Here is a 12,338-nt window from a genome sequence, read left to right as displayed (position 1 = left end):
TGTCCATATTCCAAGGATTCAGTGGCTATAGTTATAAACTAGGCTTTAAAGTATGCCATGACAATCTTAGTTTATTACCAACCTAACATTGAATCAAACCCTGGTGGCGTAATGGTTAAGTGTTATGGCTGCTAACCAAAGGGTTGGCAGTTCAAATCCACCAGGCACTCCTTGGAAACTCTATGGGGTAGTTTTACTCTGTCCTATAGGGTCGTTATGAGTCAGATTTGACTCGACAGCACTGGGTTTTTTGGTTACCATTGAATCAGTTATATAAAGGCAGCTGGGTCTTGAAGAGCTTCCTGCATCAGTCACATTCTTTTTAAACTTAGCCATCCTCCACGAATTCTTAAGCCTTTGTGTAGAGCCCCAAGTATCAGCCTAGATTCCCCATTTTTTCAATGCAATTTTAATTCAGGGGCTTGTTACTCTTTCTTGTCACTGGGCATTACCCAGAGCCTCCCCAGCAGATCCTTCTAACTTCAAATCTCAGGGAGAAAGAGGATGGACATTGACCTTTTCTCTCAATTCTGTGGCTTCCTTATGCAAATAGGTACTCAACAGGTCTAGAACTCTGCATACCCAGAAACCAAAAAAACCAAACCCTTTGCGGTCAAGTCAATTCAGATTCAGAGCGACCCTATAGGACAGAGTAGAATTGCCAAGGAGCGCCTGGTGGATTCGAACTGCCAACCTTTTGGTTAGAAGCCAAAGCTCTTAACCACTACCCACCAGGGCTTGCTTACATACCCAGGGAAGCCTTAATTAAGCAATATACATTAAAAAAAAGGCCTATGATCCCTTTCTATCCAAAATTATGGATGCCAATTTACTTGCTCTACATTTTTACAATTTAGATGACCTCTTAGATGACCTGTGGTAGTACAAATTGAAGTGGCAATGTTTCACTAGTTCTGTATTATTTATATCTGCCTGTGGTCCCAGGGCACTGTTGACTGATTTGAAGACTGAAACATTTAACCAGAGCATCTGTTATGGATTCAACGGTGTCCTCCAAATATATGTGTTGTAAATCCTAACCCCTATACCTGCAGCTACAATCCCATTTGGGAATGGATTTTTCTTTGTTTTTAAGGAGACAGTATTAGTGTAGGGGAAACCCTGGTGGTATAGTGGTTCACTGCTATGGCTGCTAAACAAAAGGTCAGCGGTTTGAATTTACCAGGCGCTCCTTGGAAATCCTGTGGGGCAGCTCTACTTTGTCCTATAGTGTCGCTATGAGTCAGAACTGACTCGATGGCAATGTTTTTTTTTTGTTTTTTAGTGCAGGGTGTGTCTTGGAAAAGCAGAGCTGGGGGAAGCTAGGGTTCCTGAGAAGGTGTTCCTGAGAAGGCTTCCCGAGGGAGGTCTGCAGGCAGGCAGGCGCCCAGGTTTGGGCGTGGTGGAAAAGACTGAGACTCAAAGCACCCCAGTTGAGGACCTTCGCAAGAGCCGGAAAACCCTGTTCACGGTCCACGGCGCACCACTCAAATGACCACCCTGCCAGCCCGGGGCTGGCAAGGTAACACCGAGCCGCGGCAATGAATCCTCAAGGAAGGCCTGCGTAGAGGCTGACGCAGTCAGTAAACCAGACCCTAACGGGAGACCAATTGTCACCGTAATACCCCGACAGAGGGGTGGGGCCGAATTGCCTCTCACAGCGCTTGCGCAGAGAGCTAGTTTCCAGGCGCCAAGCTGGGAGGAAGCTTAAGCAAGCATCAAGAGCTGGGGAGACCTACTGCGTGCGCAGGCGCACTCAGCGTTCTTCCTAGTAGAGCGCCCATTCCCCTCAGGCCTCGGGGTGGGGCCTTGAAGGAGGCGGTGTTAGGGGAGAGGCTAAATGCAGGGAGAAGGCCCGCCCCTCGCTAACCCCGCACGGCCGCCGCCGTGGTCACTGACACTGCTTCTGACCTGAGACAGTCATGCTACCCAATACCGGGTAAGGGGATGGAGCGCCACGGGGAGACAAGAGACCTGGCCAGGCGGAGCGTGGGGCTTGGTGGGTGGCGGAGTGGAGTGCCTGGGTGGGCCCGGTTTGGGAGGTGGGAGGGTAAATGAAGTCATTGCAGCGTCGCGCGGCACTCGGGAACTCTGGTCCACGTCGGGAACAGTGTACTGCAGTTTGCAGTAACGGATGAAACGTAACTCAGAGTTACGTACTGCAGGGTAAAAAAAAAGCATCCCATTATTTTGTTATTCCAGAATTGTGTGTGCGGAACATGTGGAAAGTCTTTAAGATTCAGAAGCTGTTTCCCGTGACCTGGAACTTTCACGCTGCGCGCGGTAGCTCCCGGGGCGGAATGTCTGCCTCTGGCTGAACGCGTGCAAGTTCTAGGTGAGAGGTCCTGGGGAATAGCCCGTTAACCTCAGTGAGTCTCCACTTGTTCCCGCACACACAATTCTGGAAAATAAAATGATGGGATGTTTAAAAAGTGATTTTCAAATCAGTAAAACAAATTGAAGTAATCATAAAATGAGTGTATCTTGAACTGAGTGACATGTCCATTCTGTTATTTGCTTGAAACATACAGGCACGCAACCAAAAGACTTAATTAAGCAATTTAAAGGGGAGCGGTAAAAAGTGAGTCTCCCAGACCCTCCAGTTACATTCTGTTAGGTTTCCAGATATTACGTGCGTTAATAAATATATTTTGTACACACATCATCTTAAAAAATAGTAGCAAACTCCGTTCTGGGCATTGCTATTTTTACTTAATAGGTCATGGAACATACTTTTTCAGTATATGTAGATTTTCCATCTCCCTTTTTAATGGTTGCATATTACGTGGAAGTACCATAATTTATTTAACCAGTCCCATTGGACACCGGATAATTTTCAGTTTTTTGTTACTCCATCTTTCCTGCAACGACTAACCTTGTGTTCATCTGTTTGCACCAATGTGAGTGTATCTGTAGAATGAATTCCTGAAAGTGAAATTGCTGGATCAAAGAGTATATGCACTTTAAATTTTCATGGATAGTGCCAGATGGCCCTCCGAAGAGGCTGTACACCTAAAAGGGTGAATGACATTTTCTAGTCCAAAACATGGGCAAACATGCTTGATAATAAAGTCTAATTAGAGACAGGAAAAAAAAAAAGACACCTCATTATAGTAGTTTTTCACCACAATTGAGGTTGACGATATTTTTATGTGTTCAAAGCAGTGGTTCTCAAGTAGAGGCAATTTTACCCTCCAGGGGACAGTTGGCAATGTCTGGGGAGATTTTGAATTGTAACAATTAAAAGGGGTGCTACTGGCATCTAATGCGTAGAGTCCAGGGATGCTGGTTATTAATATCTTAAAAAACACATGACAGCCCCCTACAACAAAGAATTTAAAAAAAGAATTATCTGGCCCAGAATGTCAGTATTGCTGAGGTTGAGAAACCCTGGCTTAAAGCCATTCGTGTACCTTTTTCTTTGCCTGGCTGAAACAATTGGATTTTGAACGATTGTTTAGAGTTCTGTATATTTAAAAAATTAGTCCTGTATCATATGTGTTACAAGTATTTTTCTAAGTTCTTTTTTCTCTTGACTTTGTTATTTGCAGAAACATTCATTTTTCTGAAGTCAGATTTATCATTTTCTTTTAAAGATTTTGAGTTTTTGTAACAAGCCTATAAGGCTATGATAAACTAAGATTTTTTTTTTAATTGGTATGTATTCTTCTAGCATTCCGTTTATTTATTTATTGCACTTAGAGTTTTTTTTTTTTAATCTACCTGAGATTTATTTTGGTATAGGAAGTTAGGAAAGTCACTTCATTTTGGTTCAGATGACCATCTAGTTGTCCTAGTACTATTGACTGAATAGTTAATCATTCTCTTTTGTTTGAAATTCCACCTTTCTCCTAAACGAAATTCTAGTAATGAGAAGAGTTCATTAACCCTACATTAGCAAATTTTATCTACTTCCCAAGAGTGCTGAGAAATTTGGAACCTTTAGTTGCCGTGGCCTTTTATACTCTGTTTCTAAACCTTTTGAGCTGGAAGCACTTTTTTGGAAGCATTTTTTAGTACAGACCTTGGCTGCAGTTTAAGAGAAGAAGCTGCTGTTGCTTTCTGCCAGTGTCTGGGAATCTTAATGGGGAGGAGAATGCCTTTTTTGCCTACTGGAAATCAATCCAGCCACTTCTTAATTGCAAATACCTTTTTTTACCAACATAAATGGCAGCTATACATGTGGACCTTGCCAGATGGAATACACAGGAATCAAATCGATTATATCTGTGGGAAGAAGCAATGGAAAAGCTCAATATCATCAGTCAGAACAAGGCCATGGGCCGACTGTGGAACAGACCATCAATTGCTCATATGCAACTTCAAGTTGAAACTGAAGAAAATTAGAACAAGTTGATGAGAGCGAAAGTACGACCTGGAGTATATCCCACTTGAATTTAGAGACCACCACAAGAATAGATTTGACTCGTTGAATGCTAGTAACCAAAGACCAGACGAGTTGTGGAGTGACATCAAGGACATCATACATGAAGAATGCCAGAGGTCATTAAAAAGACAGGAGAGAAAGAAAGGACCAAAATAGATGTCAGAAGAGACTATGAAACTTGCTATTGAACATTGAGTAACTAAAGCAAAAGGAAGAAATGATGAAGTAAAAAAGTTGAACAGAAGATTTCAAAGGGCGGCACAAGAAGACAAGGTATTGTGATGACATGTGCAAAGACCTGGAGATGCAAAACCAAAAGGAAAGAACACGCTTTGCGTTTCTCAAGCTGAAAGAACTGAAGAAAAAATTCAAGCCTTGAGTTGCAATATCAAAGGATTCTATGGGGAAAATGTTAAATGACTTAGGAAGCATCAAAATAAAATGAAAGGAATACACAGAGTCACTATACCAAAAAGAATTGGTGGATGTTCAGCCATTTCAGGAGGTACCATGTGAGCAGGAACCAATTTTGTGCTGAAGGAAGAAGTCCAAGCTGCACTGAAGGCATTAGTCAAAAACAGGCTCCAGGAATTGATAGGATATCAATTGAGATGTTTCAACAAATGGGTAGAGAGCTGGAAGTACTCACTCATCTGTGCCAAGAAATTTAGAAGACAGCTACCTGGCCAATCGACTAGAAGAGATCCATATTTATGCCTATTCCCAAGAAAGGTGATTCCACTGAATGCGAAAATTTTCAAAGAGTATCATTAATATCACACGCAAGTGAAACTTTGCTGAAGATCATTCAAAAGTGGCTGCAGCAGTATATCAACAGGGAACTGCCAGAAATTTAAGCTGGATTGAAAAGAGAATATGGAATGAGGAATATCATTGCTGATGTCAGATGGATCGTGGCTGAAAGCAGAGATACCAGAAAGACGTTTGCCTGTGTTTTATTGACTCTGCAAATACTGTGTGGATCGTAACAAATTATGGATACCACTGCAAAGAATGGGAATTCCTGAATAGTTCATTGTACTCATGAGGAATCTGTACATAGATCAAGAGGCAGTTGTGTGAACAGAACAAGGGGATACCGTGTGGTTTAAAGTCAGAAAAGGTGTGCGTCACGGTTGTATCCTTTCACCATACCTATTCAATCTGTGGAAACCCTGGTGGCATAGTGGTTAAGTGCTACGGCTGCTAACCAAAGGGTCGGCAGTTCAAATCTGCCAGGCGCTCCTTGGAAACCCTATGGGGGCAGTTCCACTCTGTCCTATAAGGTCATTATGAGTTGGAATTGACTCAACAGCACTGGGTTTTTTTTCTCGGTTTATTCAATCTGTATGCTGAGCAAATAATCCGAGAAGCTGGACTATATGAAGAAGAACAGGGCATCAGGACTGGAGGAAGACTCATTAACAATCTGTGTTATGCAGATGAGACGACCTTGCTTACTGAAAGTGAAGGGGACGTGAAGCACTTACTGATGAAGATCAAATCCACAGCCTTCAGTAGGGATTACACCTCAACATAAAGAAAACAAAAATCCTCAGAACTGGACCAATAAGCAACATCATGATAAACAGGGAAAATTTGTCAAGGATTTCGTTTTACTTGGATCTACAATCAACAGCCATGGAAGCAGCAGTCAAGAAATAAAAAGATGCATTGTGCACATCTGCTGCAAAAGACTTCTTTAAAATGTTGAGAAGGAAAGATGTCACCTTCAAGACTAAGGTGTACCGGTCCCAAGCCATGGTGTTTTCAGTTGCCTCCTATGCATGTGAAAGCTGGATGATGAATAAGGAAGACTGAAGAAGAATTGACACCTTTGAATTGTGGTGTTGGAGAAGGATATTGAATATACCATGGACTGCCAAAAGAACGAACAAATCTGTCTTGGAAGAAGTACAGCCAGAGTGTTCCTTAGAAGCAAGGCTGGTGAGACTACATCTCACATACTTTGTACATATGTCAGGTTGGATCAGTCCCTGGAGAAGGACATCATGCTTGATAAAGTAGAGGGTCAGTGAAAAAGAGGAAGATCTTCAATGAGATGGATTGACACGGTGGCTTCAACAATGGGCTTAAGCATAACAATGATTGTGAGATGGTGCAGGACCAGGCAGTGTTTTGTTCTGTTGTACATAGGGTCGGAGTGAGGGAGTAGCAACTCGATGGCACCTAACAACAACAACAACATACCCAAGGCAAAGGGATAGGGGTTTTTTAAGCAATAGTTTAGAATTTTCGTTTAAATGCTTATATTTTAAAAATTGCTTTAATATCCTAGGTGTACTACTTTTTGTATAAAAAAGAAGGGAAAATTACAAACATACACACACACATATCAAAAAACCCATATAGATATATAAAATATGTATTATATATGTATGTATTTGCATATTTTGGAAAAAAAGAATAAAGTAGAAATTAATGAACTGGTTACCTTACAGGTAAAGAAGAAACTTCCCTGAGTGTAGATTTCTATAAGATATATATATATATACGTTTTACAACATCTTTCAGTAAAGATGAAGGTAAAGAGAAAAACTAAAATTGAAGGCCAACATAAATGAACTATTCCAAATTTATCACATTCAAGTGATTTTTTTAACATAGTAATTGTACTGCACAACTTCAGAGGGATTTGTTCTGAAGATAAAAAGAACTGAAAAATCTTTAACTTAGTAGATTTTTTATTGGTTATGGTATTTGTGTAATAATTTTAATAATATCGTGAGTGGCACAGTACTTAAGAGCTTGGCTGCTGACCAAAAGGTCAGCAGTTTGAATCTACCAGCTGCTCCTTGGAAACGCTATAGGGCAGTTCTACCCTGTTCTGTAGCATTGCAATGAGTTGGAATTGACTTCATGGCAATGAGTTTTTTTTTTTAAATACTATAGGGCAAATTAATGAATATACTGACATCATTAGAAGTCAGGATTTTCATTGTGAAAGAAGTGAGGGAGGGAAAGAAAGAGGCCTGTGGTATTGAATTGAAATTGGAGAATGGGTAAACACATGAACAAAACCCAGCAGAGTTGAAGTAGACAAATCAACAATTATACTTGGATATTTTAGTATTCCTCTTTCAGTAATTAATAGAACGATGATGAATGGATAAACAAATTACGGTACATAGACATAAAGGAATACTGCGCAAAGATAAAGAACAATGATGGATCCATGAAACATCTCACAACATGGATGAACCTGGAGGACATTACGCTGAGTGAAATTAATCAGTCACAAAAGGACAAATATTGTATGAGTCCACTGTTATAAGAACTCAAGAAAAGGTTTAAACACAGAAGAAAACATTCTTTGATGGTTACAAGAGGAGGAAGAGAGGAATTCACTAACTAGGTAGTAGACAAGAATCATCTTAGGTGAAGGAAGGACAATACACAATACAGTGGAAATCAGCACATCTGGATTAAAGCAAAACCTAAGAAGTTTCCTGAACACAACCAAACACTTTGAGGGACAGAGTAGCTGGGGCTGGGGTCTGGGTACCATGGTTTCAGGGGATAGCTAGGTGAACTGGCATAAGAAAACTTATTAAGAAAATGTTCTGCATCCCACTTTAGTGAGTGACGTCTGGAGCCCTAAGAGCTTGTAAGTGGTCATCTGGAAACCCTGGTGGGATAGTGGTTAAGAGCTACGGCTGCTAACCAAAGGGTTGGCAGTTCGAATCCGCCAGGTGCTCCTTGGAAACTCTGTGGGGCAGTTCTACTCTGTCCTGTGGGGTCGCTATGAGTCAGAATCGCGGAGGCACTGGGTTTGGTTTTTTTTTTAAGTGGTCATCTAAGGTGCATGAATTGGTCCCAACCCACATGGAGCGAAGGAGAATGAAGAACACCAAAGATACAAGGAAAATACTAGCCCAAGAGACAAAAGGGCCGCATATACCAGGGACTCCATCAGCCTGAGACCAGAAGAACTAGATGGTACCCGGCTACCATCAATGACCTCTCTGACAGGGAACACGACAGAGAGTCCCTGATGGAGCAGGAGAAAATTGTGGAACAGAACTCAAATTCACATAAAAAGATCAGACTTGATGGTCTGAGACTGGAGGAACCCCCAAAGCCATGGCCCCTGGATGCTCTGTTAACCCAGAACTAAAACCACTCCCAAAGCCCACTATTCAGACAAAGATTAGACTGGACTATAATTTTTTTTTTTTTTTTTATAAAACATAAAATAATTCTCGTGAAGAGTGTGCTTCTTAGTTGAAGCAGATGCACAAGACCAAATGGGTGGCTCCTGTCTGGGGGTAGGATGGGAAGGTGGGAAGGGAGAGGAACTGGTTGAACACACAAGAAGCCCGGGGTGGAAAGGGGGAGTGTGTTGTCACATTGTAGGGATTGCAACTAATGTCACATAACAATGTGTATATAAATTTTGTATGAGAAATTAACTTGAGGTGTAAAGTTTTACCTAAAGCACAATAAAAACAATTAATAGAAGTAGACAAAAAATCAATAAGGATATAAAAGACTTGAACAATACTGCCAACCAGCTTACCTAATAGACATTCTAGAACAGTTCATTCAACAATAGCAGAATACATTCTTTTAAAGTGCATATGGAACATTCACCAGGATAGGATATATGCTGAGCCATAAAACAAGTCTTAGTAAGTTTAAAAATACTGAAATCATACAGAAAATACCCTCCAACCAATGGAATTAAATTGAAAGTCAGTTATAGAAAATTTAATTCATTAAATTACATTAAAATATCCCAATTTAAAAAAATCTGAGAATCCCCAAACATGTGGAAATTAAACAACACATTTCTAAATATTTGCCATGGATCAAATATTAGCCATGGGAAAATTAGAAAATGAATGAACATGAGAAAACAACATATTAAAATTTGTGAGATGCAGCTAAAGCAGTGCTTAGAGGCAAGTTTATAGCTTCAAATGCCTGTATTAGAAAACAAAGCAGATCTAAAAGCAATCATCTAAGATAGAAAAGGAGTGAATTAAACACAAGGTAAGTAGAAGAAAGGAAATAAAGATGAGAGGAAAGCAGTGAAAGAGAAAATGGCCAAACAACAGAGAAATTCAATGAAACTAAAAATCGGTTTTATGAAAAGATCAATAAACTTGATAAATCCTACCTTGTGCTGCCCAGTATGGTACCCATTAGCCACATGTGACTATTTATATTTAAATTAATTAAAATTAAACAAAATTCAAAATCGAGTGTCTCAGGCCAACTAGCTACATTTCATAGCTAAGTAGCCACTTTGGCTAGGGGCTCTTGGGCAGCGCATATAGGGAGCGTTTTTATCATCTCAGAAAGTTCTATTGGACAATTCTTTTCTAAATACACAGATCAGGAAAAAAAGAAGGCACAGATTAATATTAGGAATGGAAGAGGGAACCTCACTGTAAATCCTGCAGTCATTAAAAGAATAATAAAGGAGCATTATAATTGTGCCAACAAATTTGGCAGATTAGATGGAATAGATAAATTCCTAGAAAGACACAAATTACCAAAATTGACTCTAAAAATAAGTAAAAAGTTTGAATTGAGCTATGTCAACTAAAGACAATAAGTAAGTAAAAATCTTCCCCCAAAGAAAACTCCAGGCCCAAGTAGCTTCACTGGTGAATCTTCTAACAAACATTTAGGGAGGAAATAATGCCAGTCCTACACAAACTTTATCAGAAAAGAGAAAGAAGAAACACTACCCAACCGTTTTATGATGCCAGTATTACTACCAACAAACTATTCATATTTTTCCATCCTTTTTTGTGTGTTTGCTATATTTCACCAAAAGTCCTCACCTCTATTGTCTCTTCCCATTTTTCCATTCCCCTTCCTTCTCACCAAGCCATTCCTTATTTTAAAACCTGCTTCTCCCACTTTCACCTCTGACCTCTTTTTTCAGTTGTATAATCCTCTGGGCCTTGGCTTGAGCCTTATGTTCTTTGGTTAACAAGCCTGCTTATCTATTACCCATCTCAGGGTACTATCCCATTTTCTCTTTATCTTTGACATTTTTGCTGGACTCTCTTCATCCTTCTGCTTAGGGAGGCTTTTTCATTTGCCTTTAGAAAGTAAACAAGAAAGTGGGTATCCACCTTTACTTTACTTCATTTTAAATATTTCCTTCTCACCTGACAACTAAGTAGAAAGTTGAAAGTTAGGTGGAAGGATGTAAAGAAAGAATGGGCACAGAGAACTCATCAGTACGTTTGAATCAGATGATCTTTTGATAAATACCAAGTTCTTTACAAGCCTTCTAAGGGAACTGGCTTGTGAGATGTTTTTTTAAAACAGGTTTATTGAGATATAATTCACACACCATACACTTCACCCATTAAAAGTATACAGTTCAATGATTTTTAATATATTCACAGAGTGTACAACCTTCACCTTTTCATCATCCCCTCCAAAAACCCCACATCACTTAGCTGTCAACCTCCAGTCTCATTCTCTCACTCCCTATGACCCCACCGACAACCACTAATTTTTCTGTTTCTGTAGATTTGCCTATTCTGAACATTTTATATGAATAGAATCATACAAAGCTGGACCTTTGTGAGTGATTCCTTTCTCTTAGCATAATGTTTTCAAGTTCATCCATGTTGTAACGTCTGTCAGTACTTCATTTCTTTTGAAGTTTGAATAATATTCCATTTTATATATCATACTTTGATTTTGTCCATTCGTAAGTTGGTGAACATTTAGGTTATTTCCATCCTTTGGCTATTATGAATAATGGTGCTGTGAACATTCGTGTACAAGTTTTAGTGTGGATGTGTTTTCATTTCTCTTGGGTGTATACCTGAGAGTGGAACTGCTAGGCCATATGGTAACTGTTTAATTTCCTAAGTGTTTTTTTTTCCCCCTCCCAATTTGTTTGTTTTTTCTTATGGTGGTAAAATTCTTATAACATTAAATTTACCACTAATGGCATGTGGTGCCTTCACGGTGTCATGTTACTACCCCCACTGTCTTGTTCCAGAACATGTTCCTCACCGTGTAGGGTTTTTTTTATAAGGCAAATTTATGAATTTTGTCATGGGTCCACATGCGTAGTATGGTTTTAGTATGCCCTTTGTAAAGGGCAAAGCGTGGGTAATTGATAACCGGTTTGTTATTTAATGTGCCTGTGGTTAAAAATGCATTCACTTCTGCTAATCAGAAATTCCTGGTGTGCCATGTAAAAAAAGTTTCTGCTGAAAAAATTAATTATGGATAAAATGTTTTCAGCTGGTAGAATATATTAGGATGAAAGGTAAAAAAAAAAAAAAAAAAAGACGGTGATGTTTCATGAAGCATAAGGCTAGTAAATGACCTTTGGGCTGTACCTTTTACCCAGCTGACAAAGAGCACTCAGCCTTGGCTGTCAGGTTATGAAGACAAGTAGGCCTTAAGTGTTTAAATACTTGTAAATATTTTTGTCCCATAATGAAATTTTTTCTTCAGAGTACCTAATAATGCGTCTCATACCGATGATGAGCGTTCGTGAACAATTGTTTGCTTTTGGATAATGTCTCTTAAGTCGTATGTATTCACTGTAGAAAATTTGAAAAATACTGAAGACTGTAGAAAATATGAGAAAACTTATTCGTAATCCCACCACTCAAAAGTAACCCTTGTTAACACTTTTTCTGTGAAAAAAGTGTATGTGTAGTTTATTTTATTAATTCCTCATTTCTCTTTAAGATTTTTTTTGCGTTTGAGCAGATTTTGTTTCCCAAACCACGCATGGCTGGCCAACTGCAGTTGTAATTAATAATTGTTACATCATTGTGCAATGGGAGTGTAATGGAGTTATTAACTATCGGATGGTTGGGAGTGGGGTTCAAATAACATTTCACCGAGGAGGAAACACATATATTGCGAAAATGTGCATAATTTCCTGATAAAAACCCAAAAACCCAACCCATTGTCATTGAATCAATTCCAACTC

General features: G+C 39.5%; 1 protein-coding gene across 2 annotated transcripts in view; it reads left to right on the top strand.

Moving 5' to 3' along the window:
- Positions 1–1,200: 1,200 nt before the first annotated feature.
- The window catches only part of LOC100665495 (hydroxysteroid dehydrogenase-like protein 2), a 64,553-nt gene continuing 53,415 nt past the window's right edge, over positions 1,201–12,338 (top strand). The window contains exon 1 of one of the 2 annotated variants that reach the window (XM_064291609.1): positions 1,201–1,939. Coding sequence is in view for 1 of the 2 variants with exons in the window: in XM_010588018.3 (XP_010586320.2) it covers positions 1,923–1,939 (17 nt within the window). In the remaining variant the exon portion in view is untranslated. The remainder of the gene's footprint in view (positions 1,940–12,338) is intronic. The other variant, XM_010588018.3, reaches the window with a different exon arrangement.

This window comes from Loxodonta africana, chromosome 9, assembly GCF_030014295.1.
Source record: "Loxodonta africana isolate mLoxAfr1 chromosome 9, mLoxAfr1.hap2, whole genome shotgun sequence".
NCBI lineage: Eukaryota > Metazoa > Chordata > Mammalia > Proboscidea > Elephantidae > Loxodonta > Loxodonta africana.
Note: the sequence above shows the minus strand (reverse complement) of the source record. Positions and strands in the feature narration are given on the sequence as shown.